General features: G+C 39.0%; 1 protein-coding gene across 2 annotated transcripts in view; it reads right to left on the bottom strand.

Moving 5' to 3' along the window:
- Positions 1-20,438, bottom strand: part of BCLAF3 (BCLAF1 and THRAP3 family member 3) — a 47,344-nt gene that overhangs the window by 18,351 nt on the left and 8,555 nt on the right. Inside the window, exons 4-8 of one of the 2 annotated variants that reach the window (XM_065901224.1) lie at positions 15,040-15,215; positions 13,413-13,527; positions 12,590-12,653; positions 10,797-10,912; positions 5,145-5,187 (exon numbers count right to left, since the gene is read on the bottom strand). In XM_065901224.1, coding sequence (XP_065757296.1) covers positions 5,145-5,187; positions 10,797-10,912; positions 12,590-12,653; positions 13,413-13,527; positions 15,040-15,215 — 514 coding nt within the window. Of the gene's footprint in view, positions 1-5,072; positions 5,188-10,796; positions 10,913-12,589; positions 12,654-13,412; positions 13,528-15,039; positions 15,216-20,438 lie in introns of both variants that reach the window. The other variant, XM_065901223.1, reaches the window with a different exon arrangement.

Here is a 20,438-nt window from a genome sequence, read left to right on the forward strand (position 1 = left end):
TGAAATTGAAACTGTGATTAAAAATCTTCCAAAACAGGGCTTCCCTGGTGGCGCAGTGGTTGAGAGTCCACCTGCTGATGCAGGGGACATGGGTTCGTGCCCCAGTCCGGGAAGATCCCACATGCATGGCCGCTGAGCCTGCGTGTCTGGAGCCTGTGCTCCGCAAGGGGAGAGGCCACAACAGTGATAGGCCTGCGTACCGTTAAAAAAAAAAAAAAAAAAAATCTTCCAAAACAAAAGCCCAGGACCGATGGCTTCACAGGCAAATTCTATAAAACATTTAGGGAAGAGCTACCACATATCCTTCTCAAACTCTTCCAAAATATAGCAGAGGGAGGAACACTGGCAAACTCATTCTACGAGGCCACCATCACCCTGATACCAAAACCAGACAAAGATGTCACAAAGAAAGAAAACTACAGGCCAATATCACTGATGAACACAGATGCAAAACTCCTCAACAAAATACTAGCAAACAGAATCCAACAGCACATTAAAAGGATCATACACCATGATCAAGTGGGGTTTATTCCAGGAATGCAAGGATTCTTCAATATACGCAAATCAATCAACGTGATACACCATATTAACAAACTGAAGGAGAAAAACCATATGATCATCTCAATAGATGCAGAGAAAGCTTTCGACAAAATTCAACACCCATTTATGATAAAAACTCTGCAGAAAGTAGGCATAGAGGGAACTTTCCTCAACATAATAAAGGCCATATATGACAAACCCACAGCCAACATCATCCTCAATGGTGAAAAACTGAAAGCATTTCCATGAAGATCAGGAACAAGACAAGGTTGCCCACTCACACCACTCTTATTCAACATAGCTTTGGAAGTCTTAGCCACAGCAATCAGAGAAGAAAAGGAAATAAAAGGAATCCAAATCAGAAAAGAAGAAGTAAAGCTGTCACTGTTTTCAGATGACATGATACTATACATAGAGAATCCTAAAGATGCTACCAGAAAACTACGAGAGCCAATCAATGAATTTGGCAAAGTAGCAGGATACAAAATTAATGCACAGAAATCTCTGGCATTCCTATACACTAATGATGAAAAATCTGAAAGTGAAATCAAGAAAACACTCCCATTTACCATGGCAACAAAAAGAATAAAATATCTAGGAATAAACCTACCTAAGGAGACAAAAGACCAGTATGCAGAAAATTATAAGACACTGATGAAAGAAATTAAAGATGATACAAATAGATGGAGAGATATACCATGTTCTTGGATTGGAAGAATCAACACTGTGAAAATGACTCTACTACCCAAAGCAATCTACAGATTCAATGCAATCCCTATCAAACTACCACTGGCAGTTTTCACAGAACTAGAACAAAAAATTTCACAATTTGTATGGAAACACAACAGACCCCGAATAGCCAAAGCAATCTAGAGAACGAAAAACAGAGCTGGAGGAATCAGGCTCCCTGATTCAGACTATACTACAAAGCTACAGTAATCAAGACAGTATGGTACTGGCACAAAAACAGAAAGGTAGATCAATGGAACAGGACAGAAAGCCCAGAGATAAACCCACGCACGTATGGTCACCTTATCTTTGAAAAAGGAGGCAGGAATGTACAGTGGAGAAAGGACAGCCTCTTCAATAAATGGTGCTGGGAAAACTGGAGAGGTACATGTAAAAGTATGAGATTAGATCACTCCCTAACACCATACACAAAAAGAAACTCAAAATGGATTAAAGACCTAAATGTAAGGCCAGAAACTATCAAACTCTTAGAGGAAAACATAGGCAGAACACTCTATGACATAAATCACAGCAAGATCCTTTTTGACCCACCTCCTAGAGAAATGGAAATGAAAACAAAAATAAACAAATGGGACCTAATGAAACTGAAAAGCTTTTGCACAGCAAAGGAAACCATAAACAAGACCAAAAGACAACCCTCAGAATGGGAGAAAATAGTTGCAAATGAAGCAACTAACAAAGAATTCATCTCCAAAATTTATAAGCAGCTCATGCAGCTCAATAACAAAAAAACAAACAACCCAATCCAAAAATGGGCAGAAGACCTAAATACACATTTCTCCAAAGAAGATATACAGACTGCCAACAAACACATGAAAGAATGCTCAACATCACTAATCATTAGAGAAATGCAAATCAAAACTACAATGAGATATCATCTCACACCAGTCAGAATGGCCATCATCAAAAAATCTACAAACAATAAATGCTGGAGAGGGTGTGGAGAAAAGGGAACCCTCTTGCACTGTTGGTGGGAATGTCAATTGATACAGCCACTGTGGAGAACAGTATGGAGGTTCCTTAAAAAACTACAAATAGAACTACCATATGACCCAGCAATCCCACTACTGGGCATATACCCTGAGAAACCCATAATTCAAAAAGAGTCATGTACCAAAATGTTCATTGCAGCTCTATTCACAATAGCCCGGAGATGGAAACAACCTAAGTGTCCATCAGCGGATGAATGGATAAAGAAGATGTGGCACATATATACAATGGAATATTACTCAGCCATAAAAAGAAACGAAATTGAGCTATTTGTAATGAGGTGGATAGACCTAGAGTCTGTCATACAGAGTGAAGTCAGAAAGAGAAAGACAAATACCATATGCTAACACATATATATGGAATTTAAGAAAAAAAATGTCATGAAGAACCTAGGGGTAAGACAGGAATAAAGACACAGACCTACTGGAGAATGGACTTGAGGATATGCGGAGGGGGAAGGGTAAGCTGTGAGAGAGAGACATGTACTTATATACACTACCAAACGTAAGGTAAATAGCTAGTGGGAAGCAGCCGCATAGCACAGGGAGATCAGCTCGGTGCTTTGTGACCACCTGGAGGGGTGGAATAGGGAGGGTGGGAGGGAGGGAGATGCAAGAGGGAAGAGATATGGGAACATATGTATATATATAACTGCTTCACTTTGTTATAAAGCAGAAACTAACACACCATTGTAAAGCAATTATACTCCAATAAAGATGTAAGAAAAAAAAACCAAAAAAAAAAAAAAAAGAATGCCTATGTTGCGTTGTAGCAGAACTGACTATTCTGTAAAGATTAAATGTTAGGATGCATATGATAACATTCTTGGTACAATATTTACACGTTGTGGGCATCCACGCAGGCTGATTTTCCTCCATTCAGGAAGCCATTCAATCAAACAGGAAGCATCTTTTCAGTCAGCATTAATATGGGTCACACTTCATCACCAGGTGAGGGGACGGGATCATTGGTGGTGGGCTCCTGGGAGCTGCTCTGTCTATTCCATTTACCAGTGCACCCCGATGGGATGTGTGCTGCTTAGTACCTAAGCTTTGTCTCAGACTCCCAACTCACACTCTATACTCGACTTGGGGTTTGGACTGGGAGTCAGTCCTTGAAGCCAGCTCCCACTTAGATCCCACCCACAGGGACACTGGAGGGACACTAGAAGGCTGGAAGAGAGGAGGCGGGGTTGCTCCTTCCTGTATGTTTGTTGTTCTGCTTTTCATCCTGGCAGTGGTCCTTTGGTTCAGCCTCCAGTTTGTTTGTTAGTTTTTTGAAACAGCCAGCTCCAGCTGGGCAGCCCCCACTCCTCGGAGGTCCACACCCAGCTCACAGCGACCTTTTTCTAAGCTTCTAGAGCTCTACGCTTTCTTCCCTAAAGGTGGTGGTTGCTTCCTTTGGTTTTTTGATTATTTTTATTTTTATTTATTTTGGGCTGCGTTGGGCATTCACTGCTGCATGCGGGCTTTCTGTAGTTGCGGCAAGCGGGGGCTACTCTTCGTTGAGGTGCGCGGGCTTCTCATTGCGGGGGCTTCTCTCGTTGCGGAGCATGGGCTCTAGGCACGTGGGCTTCAGTAGTTGTGGCACGCAGGCTCAGTAGTTGTGCTGCATGGGCTCTAGAGCGCAGGCTCAGTAGCTGTGGCGCACGGGCTTAGTTGCTCCGCGGCATGTGGGATCTTCCCGGACCAGGGCTTGAACCCGTGTACCCTGCATCGGCAGGTGGATTCTTAACCACTGTGCCGCCAGGGAAGCCCGATGGGGCCCAGTTTGAAGATGGTTTCTTTCTCCAAAATCAACAGTCTTATAACCTTCTATTTATTCCATTTGCTGTGGAGTCTGTACTTCTCACAAATCTTCCTCCTTCACACCTTTATTTCTCTCCCCAGTTAAGAAAAGTCATATAAAACCCTTTTCCTAGTAGTCATCTTGAGTTTATGCTAAGCCTATACATTTGAATAAGTGCATAAAGACACATGTAATGAAATGAGATTTTGGGGGACCTTGAGAGGGAGGGGGTGTATTTTGCACATGAAGGGATGTCAGTCACTGGGGGCCAGTGGGAAGACTGTACCAGGCAGCTTCTGACCAGGCTCCCAATCATCCCCACCTTCCAGTATCCAGGACCTTACGCTATTCACTTCCCTTGAGTGTGGTCTGTATCTAGTGACTTGCTTCTTACAAATGGAGTATGGTCGAAGTATGGATGTCACTTCTGAGATTAGGTTACAAATCGACTCTGGCTTCCATCTTTCTAGCTGTCACTTGCTTGCTCTTATGGAAGCCAGCTGCCACTCTGTGAACTGCCCTATGAAAAGGCAAATCTTTAGAAACAGAAAGTAGATTAGTTGTTTGCTGCGGGTGGGAACACGGAATAAATAAATAGGCCTGAGGGTTCTAATAGGGGTCACGAAAATGTCCTAATACTGGATTATGGTGATGGTTACACATCTTGGTAAATTTACAAAAAATCATTCAATTGTACACCCTTACATGGGTGAATTTTATGGTATGTAAAATATACCTTAATAAAGTTGTTTAAAATAATTAAGAAAGCTAGTACTATAATAAGTGCAATAAAATCCTGATAAATCAAATGAGATGATCATTTATTTGGTCATAATAACTATAAGCCTCAACAGAATCTTAACACTGAACAACAGAATCATAATACTTACTTAATGAACAGTTACAAACACTATGAAAAATATTGGTGATCCCTGTACCTATAGATACATGTGAGAAGGAAAATGGAACATACAAAAATACAAAAGCTGGAACTGCAATCTTACCAAGTAAGGTTTCTGAATAAATTTTCTAAAATTTGATTTTACCAAACATGTAGATTTTTGGAATCCATCAACATGAGTATTCTTCAACCTTGTAAAACTGGAATGCTGATCGCTCCTAATAAAATGAAAGAGAGAAAATAAGAATCTTTTATTAGTTTACATTTATCCGACAAATAAACAAGAGAAATCAAATTACACCCTTTGGAAACAAAGCAGCGCAACAGTAAAAAAAAAAAAAAATCTCAACGATCTATCACTACTAAAATTACAAATAATATTTACCAGGGCTAAAACTCTCATTTTTCAAAAGACATTATTTAGCCAAGTTGGCAGTTAGCGATAGGGGGAAAACCATATTCCTAGGACCAGGGTTCTTAATCTGGAGTCCAAGGACAGGCTTCCTAGGGCTGTAACCCCCGAAACCATACATATGTAGAACACATGTTTCCTGAGGGAAGATAGTCACGGCTCTTGAGCCTTTGGCAGCACGGGACAGCCCCCCTTGCCAAGAGACTCAGTGGTGAAAGCTCCAGGGAAGAGGCCAATGAGTGGCTCAGGCCTGCTCACTGGCAGAGCTAGGGCCTCTGATACTGCTGGCTCCCCTCTCCTGTTGTAGTGAGGCCCAGAGGCCGCCAAGGGCTATTCCTGGCCAGCCCTACCTGGGAGGGAGCTCCTTCCTTGGACTTCTTTCTCCTCTAACCCCGGGGCCTCATTCCCACAGCCCTTGGGGGGTCCTCTCCTTGTCACATCCCACCTCTCCCACAGTGGTCCTCAGACCCTTCCTGCTCTGCGGTGAACAAACGGCTCACGGCTTTGGCCCTGCTACACTCCTCCCACAGGACCCCAGTGACATGGGGATAAAATCCACACTCCTCACTGACCCCCAAGACTCTTCCGGCGCACGCCCTTGCAGCCTTGCCGGCTGCTCCATCCCAATCTCTGCAACACCCACACCGAGCTGCGGGAACATCAGCTCCATGCGGCTCTCGGCACACACCACAACCTCGCCTGCCTCTACGCACTGGCCCATTGGGTGCCTTCTGCCGTAATTTCCTTCCAACTCAGATCAACCTCAAGATTTAGCCCCACTTGCACCTGTTCCAAGAAGGCTTTCCCAGACCCCTCTGAGGTGGACTAGGTGTCCCTGCTATGTGCACATGTGGCACTTTGGGGTCTTCACAAGTGTTTGTAACTAATGGTGCACCTTCTCACCAAGCAAGGTGCGATCCCTTCACAGGAGGCACTGCGGATGGTTCGTTCTGTGGTCCCAGCTCTGACCCTAGAATCTGACCTGGAATAGCCACTCCGGATTTTTTTAAATGCTAAAAAACCCCATATTCTGTCAAAATGTTCATGACATGGTAGTAAGTCAAAAGAGTAGGGGGCGAAGTCAAATACTGAGAATAATTTCACTTGTTTAAAATATACACATATAGGGCTTCCCTGGTGGCGCAGTGGTTGAGAGTCCGCCTGCCGATGCAGGGGTCACGGGTTCGTGCCCCGGTACGGGAAGATCCCACATGCCACAGAGCGGCTGGGCCCGTGAGCCATGGCCGCTGAGGCTGCGCGTCCGGAGCCTGTGCTCCGCAACGGGAGAGGCCACAACAGTGAGAGGCCCGCGTACCACAAAAAAAAAAAAAAAAAAAATACACATATATGCCCAGAAAAAGAAAATGATATGAAATGTACTAAATATTAACAGTAATCATCCCTGACTGGTGAAATTAAGAATGTCTTATATTTTTGTTTTTATACTTTACTATATTTTTCCAAATGTTCACCATTAGCATGTACTACTTCTATAAACAAAACAATAGACTCTAAAAAGTCCTCTTTGCAAAGCATGTATCTGATGAACGGGTAGTACCCAGAATATATAAAGAACCCTTACACCTCAATAATAAAAATATGATAATCCAATTTAAAAATTGACAAAGGATTTGAACAGATATTTCTCCAAAGAAGACACACAAAAAGCACATGAAAAAATGCTCAATATCATTAGTCATCAGGGAAATGCAAATCAAAACTACAAGAAACTACTAAAAACCCACTAGGATGGCTATAATCAAAAAAAATGACAACACCGTTGTTCATAACAGCATTATTCATAATAGCCAAAAGATGGAAACAACCCACATGTCCATCAAAACAAAAATGGATAAACAAAATGTGGTGTATCCATACAATGGAATATTATTCAGCCTTATAAAGGAATAAATTATTTTAATGAAATACTGACACATGATACAACATGGATGAAAACATTATGCCACGTGAAATAAGTCAGACTGAAAAGGACAATTATTGCATGATTCTACTTATAAATGTATGAGGTATTCAGAATAGGCAAATTCATAGCGATGGAAAGAATAGAGGCATCAGGGGCTGGGGGTTGGGAGTTACTGTTTAAGTGGTACTGAATTTCTGTTTGAGAAGATGAAAAATTCTGGACGTGGGTAGTGGTGATGGTTGCACAACACTGTGAATGTATTTAATGCCAATGAATTGTATGCTTAAAATGGTGCAAATTCAGTGTTCTAAGTCAGTGCTTAGAACACTGACTAGAACATGGACATTAATATATAAATATTTGTTGAATAGATGAATAAATGATCTTTATAAAGTTAACTCTAGTTCAGTAGATTACAGGTTGTTACAACAGCAAAAATAAAAACTGATGTCTTCTATAACTTGCCTAGCTAAAAAGAAAAGCTAGGCAGTTTGATGCCCTCTTGAAGTCTACTGATACTATTTTGAAGCTGCTTTATGCCACACATACCACACCCGTATAACACAGCACCTCAATGACAGTGTAGGGAACTTAGTAATGCTGGTGACAAGAGGGAGAAACAGTGTGTCAGGAGGAGACACGGAGACTTTAGGGTAAGAGGCTGGTCGAAAGTGGGAAAAAATAGAGAACAACAGGGTCTTAGAGACAAGACAGAATGCCCTGGTGTGAGACTTGCTTGGGAAAGGTTTTAAGGTATCAGGGAATAAAAAGTGATCAAGATCTAAATGCATTACAATTTCAGTATCTTCTGTCCTGTCTACACCTTTGGGAAGTCTTCATTCATTCAACAAAGATGAATTGAGCCCAAGGCAGTAGGAATACAATGGTGAGCCAACATAGACACAGAGTCTGCATACAACTTTTAAGGGGGAAAAAAAAAAAAATCACACAGGAGGGAAAGAGCTACATCCTATGATTTATAATTTCCTTGTATTTCACTTCTTCTGAATTTCTATGGAAATCTATACACTGACTTGATTTAAAAGGTTTATGCAAAAATATTAATGAGGTCAATTTTGATAAACTGAATTTTTAAGATAAAAGGATAAAATATTTTTCTTATGTTAACAAGGAAACTGAATTAGGATAAAGTGAGAGATTAAAGCTTCCATATTATTTTTTTAAAAGGATAAACAATAACAACTTCTGGTGAGGATGTGTTAAAAATGGAACCTTCATACACTGCTGGTGGGAATGTAAAATGGTGCACCCACTGTGGAAATAGCCTGGCAGCTCATCAAAAAGTTAAACATAGTTATCATATGAACCAGCAATTCCAATCCTAGGTATATACAGAAGAGAAGTGAAAAATATATCCACACAAAAAATTGCATACAAATATTCACAGCACCATTATTCACAATAGCCAAAGAGTGGAAATAGCCCAAATATCCATCAACCGGTGAATGGATAAACAAAATGTGGTGTATCCACACAGTGGAAAGTTATTCAGCCATAAAAGGAATATTCATGCTACAACATGGGGCAACGTAAAAAACATACTACATGAAAGAAGCCCGTCACAAAAGGCCACCTGTTATATGATTGCAATTATACGTCAAGAATAGGCAAATCCATACAGACAGAAAGTAGATTAGTGGCTGTCAGGGGCTGGGAGGACGGAGAAATAGGGAGTGACAACTAATTGTACAGGGTTTCTTTTGGGGGTGATGAAAATGTTTCGAAATTAGATAGTGGTGATAGTTGCACAACTTTGTGATTATACTAAAAACTACTGAATTCTTCACTTTCAAAAGGTGAATTTTATGGTCAGTAATATCTGAATTAAAGAAAAAAACACCTCATGGCTCCACCATGCCACACCAGCCATCCAATACGAATAAAACAGTTCAACAGATCCAGAAAAAGACACCTTGCAGGAAGACATTTTTGCACCCTACAACGCCATCCTCAAAGCTAACATTAGTAATACTTAATGCTGACCAACTTCTCTGTAGCTTACATGCATCACTTTACTTAATTTTCACCACTACCGTGAGGTAAGTATAATTCTTATCTCTATTTTACGCTGAGGAAACAGAGATTAAGTAACTTGCCCAAGGTCAGTCACATAGCTAGGTATCTACAGAGCCAGGAGTTGAACTCAGGTGTTAACTCCATTGCTCAAGTTCTTCATCACCTCAAAGGGTAAAGATATATTCTGAGGCCATACATGGTCTTTATAATATGTTGATTATCTTAAATCTGTTTTTAAAAACCTTTTTCTTGGTACACTGAGTTTCTCACACTTGCTGAGTAGTCAAGAAAAGCATGACTGAGAGCTTGTGTCACTAAAGAGCACAGTCATGCCGTGTCATATTAGGAAACTAGAGACTCACCCACCAAGGGACAAGATTTTAACTATTTTCAATTGTTTCATATGCCTCAGCACACAGTTTTGCTATCTTTTAATTAGTCCCAAACTTATTGTCAGTATCAAGTCCAGTTTTAAACAAGCTCCACGTATCTTGACCTAGTTAGCCATAGACATGACTTATAAGTCAAGTATTTTAATTTTTGAAACTAAGGACTATGGAAAGAAAATTAGCACTGGTCCTTTCTATTCATACATTTCCACGTTCTGGGAGATCCAAATAGTTTGAGGACCCTTGAGTGAACTGGAAATTTTTTCCCATTAAATTATATCTCATAATCATATGAGGTCCCAGAGTTGCCATGAGTTCTACATAGTTCTCAGGACTAGGGATAAACTGGGACCAATCTAGAATACTCAGAGCCCCTAAAAAGAGGTACAGCGTTGGGAAAGAAAAACAAGGATCTACTGACAATCAATTTGCCACTCATGGCATAAGTACTTCACATGTGCCAGTTCATTTAATATTTATAACCTGTCCAACATAAATTGGTTATTCTCATTTTATAGAGGAAAAGGCTCCAGAAACTAGGCAAGTTTGCCCAAGAGCAAACAGCTTGTAAACTGGCAGAAGTAGGATTCAAACTCAGGTCTCTTCTGCATTTTCTACTACACCTGCCTCTGTTTCACGGACAGACATCCACAAAGAGTTCTGAAAGAGGATGGCACTGACCTCAGGAAATTTTGCAACATTCAAAGACTACCAGAATCTAAAGGGCAGAATGTGTCAGAGTTTCAATCAGCTCGAGCCAAATAGTCCATAAATTTGCTGGTCTTGGCTCCTGCTAATATTAAAAAAGCTACTACACTTCTCTCTAGATTACAAAGACCTCAAATACTCACCTACCCCATAATTTTTATTGTTTCAATGAAATAGCATATGATGACCACTGAATAACTTTGAAACATTTTAACAGATTTCACTTAAACATGTAAAATGGATTTGAGGAATTAAATTCCTACACTAAAGTGAAAATTACCATCACACACAGAAAATTGGAAAATATGCTAAAACCAAAAGCTGTCTGATAAAGTATGTTTTTCATCTACTGATTACCTCTCTGCAGCACTAGCTATGTGAAAAATGTGCTCATCTTCATTCTGTAACCGTTCTTTTCTCCTTCTTTCAATGTCATGTCGTAGGTCATTTGGATCTATTATTTTGACCAGAGTCTGAGGAATTTTGACAGAAGACAAACCATTCACATTACTGTTAGTTGCACAAAGACCATATCGAACAAGAACGTTAAGTAAAAGTCCTAAATAAGTTACCTTGTACTCATCTTGCTCATGCTAGTGTAAACTGATAAAAATATTTTGAGACACAATTGACAATACAGAGTCAGAAAAGTTCATAAGACTGAACCAAGAATCCCACTTCTGGGACTCTATACCAAAGAAACGTCTATCTACCCAAGTATATTCAAAATATTATATTTTAAAAGTAACCATACGATGAAAGTAACTTAAGTGTGAAAAAAAATTTAAAGGAGAAGGGAAGAATAATTTTATGGTAAATTTAAGTCATAGGAGTAATGTACAAGCATTTAAGTTATGACAATGTAGACTATGTGGAAGTAACCATGGAAAAACACTTACTGAAAAGTTAATTAAAACTTACAAAGCCTCAATTATAAAAAGGTCACTGGGAGTTCAGAGATTTTACATAAAAGGAATGTTACTATAGTTTAAGTAAAAAGATAAAGCATCCAAAACTACATGTACTGTGGTAGTGTATGTTAAAGTGCTAGACATAAGACTGCAAGGAAAGATGATCAAATAAGAGTTTGTCTTAAGTGGTTGAATTAGGGGTGATTTTTTTTAAATCCTCAAATTTCCTATAAGTTTATTATAGTACTTTGATGAGCAGAAATTTTCTGAAAGTATCATTTATTCAACAAACTAACCTATCTCCATAAGTACAATAAAACTGTAACCATTCACAAGTGAAAATATTATTTATATATTCTATCACAAATGTATTAAAATCTCTCCTCTATAAAAACTCCTCACTCGCAATGAATAAATTAGCAGTTCTTTTAGAACTTGATATATTTCTTCTAAAACAAGAGCCAGTTTTCTTCCCCCTGGGCTAGTTAAGATAGTTTTTCTAATTAGCAAAGAAATGGCGGGGAGGGAGGTGGTATGGGTGGGAACAATTAAAAAAATTCAGGGACTTCCCTGGTGGCGCAGTGGTTGAGAGTCCGCCTGCCGGTGCAGGGGACGCGGGTTCAGTGCCCCGGTCCGGGAAGATCCCACGTGCCGTGGAGCGGCTAGGCCCGTGAGCCATGCCCGCTGAGCCTGCACGTCCGGAGCCTGTGCCCCGCAATGGGAGAGGCCACAACAGTGAGAGGCCCGCGTAAAAATTCAGTATTATTTCCATTATTTTTCTAGTTCATATTCCATAGAATGTTTCACACAATCTTCAGTAAACAGAAGAGCAGTGTCAAATGAAACTAAGTTCCTTTGCATTCATTCTACATACAACTTAAAAATATATCCCACATGACTGCTTTGGAAAAAACAGGTATCAAACATACTTTCTGCAAGCTTTACAGTGTGAAGTTCTGGAATGAACATTAAACACTATAATTTTATGTCAATTTTACAAAGCTGTTACCCTTAGGGATTGTCTCTCTTAGGGCATATTTTTGTCTTTTGCCAGTGTTCTCTCTGCAATCTTTTGATAACTAGAGTCACTTGGAGAGCTTTGTAAATTTCAGATTCCTGCGTCTCAATCATTCTTCCTCAACCACTTTAACTACCTTTTTTACTCCCAATGACCAGTTCCGTTTCCCATTAGTATACCAACAATAAGATAATCTCTCATCAAAAATTATATTCACTTACCTGTTCTGAATCATATACCATAGTTTGTTTACTCTGAAGCTCGGCCAAAGACATATCTATTCTCCTAAAATAATAAAGGCATATTACAATTAAATAATTATGTTATACACTGAAATCTTGATTCCATTATTACAGAATGGATTTTGAAATAACGCTGGTGTGTCTTGGAGGAAGAAAAAGAAATCTGCTACCAGGTAGTTTTTCACCTATATGGCAGTCTCCCAGGACATACATATCCTGTAAACAACATCACAGTGACGCCTCAGTGGTTCTCAAATCACTAGTCTGTGTAACCTTAAACTTGGCTCCGGTGATCTACCGCATTCTAACATTGATTCAACTCAGCTCACAAGACAGGGCGCACCACCTGTTTGGACAGGTGCCAGCAGAAGAAGACATAGGTTTTCATCCGGCTGCCCTCAGAACAGCCATTTCTGACCACATGAAGCAACCCATGATTTCAATGGCTCGACAACTGTCTTTCATCTTCCAGTGATAACTTCAGTAGGCAATTACTATAGACACAGCAGAATCAAAGTTAGGTAGGTAAATATTTTCAAAGTCCTACACATTTAAACAATGCTAGTCATGGCTTTAATATAACCTAGTCTATCAAACTGCACTGGCCCAGTACCTGTTTGGGTTAGTCCTGTTTTTAGGCAGGAAATGCAGTTCTAGAGTCCTGTTGGGTTAGTCCTGTTTTTAGGCAGGAAATGCAGTTCTAGAGTCTACAACAAGCCCAGGAGGCAGGCAGCACCTTCCCACAATCTGTTCTGAGGCTCATTCCCATGAGTTAAATGGGCATACAATAATCACTCATTACCTGTGAATTTCTGGATCTGAGTTCAATTTAAATTCATTTACATCTGCAGCTTGTGTAACTTGCATTTTTGAGAAACGCTCATGTAGAGTAATTCCAAGTGATGGAAAATAATCTGCTGCAAAAGGGAAAAAAAAGCTTTATCTCAATGTAAAACTGATTCCACTTAGAAGATTATATACAATAAGCACAGGAAGAAGGGACTATTAAAAAACATCCAACCTGTTTTCTCTTGAAAACATATGGGACCTAAGCTTATTCCACAGACTGATTTGTAGTGCTCACACGCTTTCCCAAGCCCAAGCAACAGTAAACGGATTTATGAACCCAAAGATTCTGTTCCTATTTGACATGTCTGCTTACTTGCCAGGGGGAAAAGACAGTGGCTCTCTCAAAGAGAGGACAGGACCTTTCTTCTCCTAGGTAAGATCTTCCTACATTTGGGAAGTAAAGCTGGTATACAGCTCTACTCTTCACCTAGAGTAAAAAATAACTCCAAAAACAACCCTGAAACATCAAAACAATTCTGAACAAATGTTAAATGTTATGTTTACATATCACAGAAGGCCTCCTAATGCCATTTTACTTTAACATTAACTGAAGTTCATGAAGACATTCTGAAAGCGGCTATGCTACAAGCTTTTAACAGAATAAAGAGAAAGATAATACACTTGACCCATGAGAATGCTAAAGCAATCCTTTTCCCTAACTTACTGTTCCGGGACGATCTCCTGAATTTTTCTACAATACCAGCTCCCTGTCTGCCAAGAATCACACTTCTTTTGGGTAAGAGGGGCTGGAATTGAGAAGGTTAACCGTTTCAAACTGCACGCTTTAAAGTAAATATGTGCCTTAGTTTGAGGGCTGCAAAGAAAATAATTCATTTGCAAAATATGTTTTATGAAGGTAAAAAAGATTAACACAATTATCTAGTAAGAAATATAAAATTATAAATTTTGAAATTCTCGAAAGACCCCAGTTTGTAATACCCACAACTGCCTTATTTATGCAGCATCAATAAGGAAAGTTGTTTTACATGACTAAATTATCCAATTAATGGAAACTGGCCAGAAGCAAAAGCAAAACACAACAGCTCAATGTAAACCTTTGAAGTATTTATTATGCAATGTCCTGATGTCATCATGTATAACAAATCAAACTGGAATCTTCTATTGATCGCTTAGCATCAATCACCCTTATGGCACAAAGTCCCAGTAATGCCCTCAGGGGCTTTAAGAATACGACCAAATGACCTATACTTCCAGATTTCTTGAGTTTCTTGAGTTTCATGTCTGGTTTTTGTTATTTCCTCCTTCCTATTCAGTTATCAGTTATTGTTTCTTTCTGCTCTCAGTACACCTGTCTTTTGCAGTAGCCAACCTCTTCCTTTATAACTTTCAATTTGTAATCTGCTATGAGTTTAAGCATCAAGTTATTGGAACTACATATAAAGAACAACTAGGCTTAAATTAATACGTGCTACTCTCTTCACCAGATTTCCTAATTAATGATCTAGCTTATAATGAAATATTAATTACTACTACAATATCACAGATATTTACCTATGTCTCGTGAAAAGTCAGTGCATTATTTTTGTGTTATCCCTAATGTATGTGTGAAATATACCAACCTTTAACTTGATGGATTATAGTTATGATTTCCTGAGCAAATTCTCCTGTAGGTTTGTTTTCAGTATTCTGAGTTGAGTCAAGATGTTCAAACACTGGATGAAAGTTTTCACTTTTCCTGCCAACAGCAACCAAATCATGTGACATCTGTCTCTCTGTGGAATAGCTAGAAGCAACCCTAGAATAATTTGTAAATGTTTAACTAAATTTGAGACTATTTTACTGAGAAAATAACTTTAAAAGTTAATCAAGATAGCTATAAAACTAAAAAGATGTTTATCTTTTCTTATAATTAAGGCAGTAAATTGTATGCCATAAAACATGTACAATAATGAGTAGGAGAAAATAGCTATAGGTACACGGTTTTGAGTTCTCCTTTTCAAATCAGAGATCATTAAATATTTGCCACTTTAATAATAAAATCCTCAAAGTTCTAAGCTAAACAATTTTTACTTCAAAAAATACAGCAAGGCATTGAAGACACTCAATATGCAAAAAGTAATCATTATTATCTACTCCCAAATGTCCATAAAATTGTAAAGCCAGCAAGCTTACACTATCTTGAAATACTACCATACTTTAAAAGCTGATATCAAACATAATAACGTCTCTGACTTCATAAAAGTCCTTAAAACTCCATGTCAGTAATGAGAAGCTGAGAATAGTATTTTGAAATCAAATTCTGTTGAGATTAATTTAATCACTTACAAAGTCTCACTGAACTCTCAGAAAATAGTCTTAGTTGTTATCACAGTTATGATCATTAGGAGCAATGACAGTGTTTACCCTAAATATATCCTTAAAGAAATGCTACCATTTATTATGTAACCCCAACCATCTTACCATTTTAATGCTTTCTGAACCTTTACAACTTTCATTAAGAGCTTTCCTGACCTTTAAGTACCATTATACAGCCATGATTATGACATGTAACTAAAAATTATTCATGCCAAACAAAGGGGCTCAGAGCTTACAAACATTATCTCATTTAATCTTTTCAGTAGCTCTATGGGGAGGTGTCATGACATCGAGACAATGGATGTCTTGGTTGTTTTGCTTTTCATCCCAGAGGTTAAGCATTCCTATGAACATAATCCTTCCAAATGTCTTAGCGGGAAAGTTTACTTTATTCCAATAATGCTACTCCTGCTTAAAACTACTCATATTCTTCATCTGAAGGCAGTTTATGCGTCACAGAAGAAAATGCCTCATTATTTATATTTATTCCTCATTTTGGACCCAAAATGGCACTAACCAGCTTATACCCATCTTACTCCTCTGCATTTAACTCTGAATAGCTTTTGGCTCTTCCCGAAAAACAAGTTTCAGGAGTTGACGTGTGAGCTAGGCTTTGAAGGTTGGTGTGTTTTAGACATGTGGAGATGAGATGAAAGACATTTTACGTTTATAGGTTAACAAAGGCAGAAAACACACCTAGGAACTTTGAGCTGTGTGATCTGAGCAGTCTGGGGAAAGGAAATAGAAGGGCAGGAGGTGTGAAGGTTAAGACGCCACACTGCCAGCCTGATGTGACAGGATTAGCTGATGGGAGAGGGTGGGAGGCTCAGTTCTGGCCGCCAGAGGACTGCCTTCTATCAGGTGTCTTGGAAGGGTGTTGCGGTGGTTGACAAGGCCAGTTTCGGGGACTTTTGTGAAAAAAGTAATGAGATGCTGAATTAAGGGAGTGTCAGTCTCCCTAATCCTTTTACCTCAACTCCAAAAATTCTACATGTGTTCTTAGGAAGACATGAGCAAACTAATGACTCGGAAAGTGCTTTGTGATAGTTATTAGCTGGAAGAAAACCGAGAAAGGAAAACTTTACATGTGTCATACAGATTTTGTTATCTATTATAAGCTTCCAGAGGGCAGGGGATTATCCATTAGTTTTGGTGGTTGGGTTTTTGTTACTGTTGTTTTGCCAGGCAGTTGGTTTTGTGGATGGATCTTAATGTGTAGAAGAGGAAATTAAGGTTTAATGTAGCTTTTTAATGTTTTCTTAGTTATTATGCACAACACTCAAGTGAATGTCAGGGGAAATATCCTTAAACAGAGAAGGAAAACCGGGGTGGAGTGGTGGGAGGGAACAGAGAACCTGGAAGATTTAATCAGACCGGAAGTAGAGGTAGTATTAGAATACAGGTGTTGGCTATATTTTAATTTTTAAAACTGTCTAAAATGCATCTCAAATGAGAACATCTGATCTTTTCAGCTTAACTATTGTATTGGGGGTATTTCGTGAAATTGTTAACTTGTTGATCAGTAATGTCATGGGAAATATACAAAGGAAAATATGAACAAAGAGGTGATTAAATTTATAAATGGAAATACCTAGAACATTTTGCATTCTAAAGTTTCTAGAAACTTTTCCTTATAGCAAAAGTATAATAATTATTTTTAAAAGACTAAATTTCAGGTTATACTATTTTCATGTGTATTTTCTCAAAGGATGATCACTGATATTTTTTTATTAAAAATATTGTTGTGGGGTGTCTCTAGAGTACATTTTTTAACTGATAACAAGTTTAAACACTAAAATTTCAGGAATTAAGTGTAGCTACAGAGTATACCACAGCACTCCTATGAACTGAGAGTTGGACTTGGAGTGGGGATGAGAGTTAGGCCAGTAATAAAAAATTACAAGTAAATTTTACTAATTATCTGGTGAAAAATTAGAAGCCTTTATCAGCTGGTTTCGGCTTGGGAGAAACTGAGACTGCAATAAAAACCATTATCAACTGATTTCCCCTTATAGATAGATCATTTTTATAGTTCCATTTAAACATCTTATTTTTCTCCTGTAAAAAAAAATTTAAAGCTGTTTTTTGGGTATGGAACACGCTTTTTGTACCATTAAACCCCTTTAAACAGAGAGCATTTGTAATTCTTTTGTTAGTGGAGGTTGTTACAGGGCCATTCTAGCTTCTAGCATTCTAGCTTCTAGACATTTCACTAAATGTCTCTTACTAGTTATCAGATACACAGTGAGAAGCTTGGAGCAAATTAGGAGGAGAGAAAGGATATGGGCCTTCTAATGAAAGTCTTTCTGATGAGTCAAGGAAACCACATCAGTGGCATCAACCTGCGGCATAATCACTCGTCCATGTTTCTGCCTTGGCAGGGAGTCGTCTCGACAGCGCTGGTTTGAGAGCAGGGAGCATGAAAAGTCAGATGGAAGCTTTTCCTCTGAGAAGTTAAAAATAGGCACTCAAAACCATCTTGTTAGAGGAGTTTAATTTTTTAAAGAATATCTGTAAGCCCCTCATAACCTTGGAGCGGTTTTGGATATATGGCTGTTAGTGATGTAAATAAATAAGTAAATACATACACGTGTACACCCACACCCCAAAATGTATCCATCTGATTGATTTTTGTTATATGAAGAGGTAATATTTTTTTCTGGTGGTGCTGCTATTATTTAAGACATATCTCAGGGCTCTCTTTTGGATTTATCTTCAGAGCCTGAAACATCATCACGAAGAACCCTAGCAACTGTAAATCTCAATTCTTTGGATGGTGGAGTCGCACACCACCTCACACATTCACTCCACTGTGCCGTGGTATTACCAACGTCATCCCATGGTCTATAAGACCAGAGGAGAAGAAACCTAATCCTATGTGGATCCATAGTCCCAGGGCACCCTAACAGATTGTCTCACAGGGTAGGTCCTCAAAAAATACCCGCTGAAGGAATACATGATAAAATGGAAAATGACTTGGACAATATGAAGTGGTGAGTTTCAGCTAAAAAGATGACAGACTTAAAATTGTGAGGCCAATTTAATTTTGTTTTTTAACTTTCTTAGCTTACTTCAAAATTTTTTACTTAGTTTAGACCAAGTTAAATTTAAAAATTTTCATTTTTTATAACAGAAAATCTCAAATATATACAAAAGTTCAGAGGATCCTATGATGAACCTGTCAAGCCAGCTTCAATAGTTATCAACATATGACCAATTGAAGCAGACTCGCAGAGCCAGGAAGAACTACCAGTTAATTTGGGCCCCAAAGTCACTGCCACGTGACCTGCCCAATGTCACAGAGCTGCTCAGTGACCCACTGGAAGACAAAAACCTATGCATCCCAACATCAAACAGAATGTTTATCTCCCTATACTAGGACCCCTAAGAGACACTAAGAGAAGTTAGGGTGAAACATAGGAATGAAAGGGAACCTTCTCTCAATTAATTTCTGATTTTAGAAAATGTATATGAGAAATATTAGGGGGAAAAAACACTTAGTTTTTTTGTGATACATAACAGCAAGGTAGCAGGTATGTGTATCACAAAAATATCTCCACCCACAGCTTATTTTGCCTCCAGCCAAATGCCCATCAAAGGTAAACTTGTGTGATTAGGCTACCTTCCTTCAGTGCTCGCTGTGGTTTTTCACTCTTCTGCAGCCTAGGCAGCAGCTGTTTCCTCAGAGCATGTGGGCTTCAGTGTCTTCTGGGGCTCATCACCCGCCTCATCCCCCTTTCAGTATGGGGAAAGACCGGGTGGGGGGTAGGGAGGCCCTCTCTATATGTCTTCAGTGAGAAATAAAGGATTAAATGCAAATGTGGCTGAGGCACTCAGTCTAACATCGACTTCACTAGCCAACCTTCTCATCCTAGATGAGAAGTCAAAGGAGCCTCGGTCCAGGTCCACCTGCCCCAGCTTACCCTTCTCCGGAGACTGGCAGGCTCTCCTCCTCCCTCTCACCTCCTTCCTAGCCTGACCAAGGTTCAGTCTCTCACCTACTCCACCCAACATTAATCCAAAACTCCCTTCACCTGCCCCAAGACTTCCAGATGTATACAACAGTGAGTGTTTGGGGTTCATAACAACCTTAGTACAGATTTTCATATTGTGACTCCCTAACTTCATTCTGAAATATATAATTATGACTCTTGTGTAACTTCTACTCTGATAACGCAGTTTCTGACAAAGTAGGTCACAAGAATATCGGCTTTGTGTCCACCCACTGCTATTCTAGATACAAATTAGAATCTAGAAAAATCACTAGGTGATAAACGTACGTTTTCAACTGCATTAATAACTGGAAGAATATATATCAATACCTGACCAAAGCTAAGAAAGTAAACAAATGCATAAAATGAACCATCTTAGTCTTTCCAAAAAAGTGCATAAACCTCTCTAGATTTTAACCAACAAATAACCTCTCTGCACTCTATGATTATTTTAATCTTGTTAAGCAGAGGAAAACCTAATTTATGTTAGCAGTTGAGAACATGGCTCTATTGAGGGTATTAACTACCTTTGTTTTATGGACACTTCATCAGTCCACACATAACTAAATCCAACCCCACAAAATTCTTCCACAACTCATTCATCAATTAATGATTATAATCAGAGAGAAAGATTTTTGTTGACTATGATGCATTGCCATACTGAAAAGGTG

The sequence above is a fragment of the Phocoena phocoena genome, chromosome X, assembly GCF_963924675.1.
Source record: "Phocoena phocoena chromosome X, mPhoPho1.1, whole genome shotgun sequence".
NCBI classification, from domain to species: domain Eukaryota; kingdom Metazoa; phylum Chordata; class Mammalia; order Artiodactyla; family Phocoenidae; genus Phocoena; species Phocoena phocoena.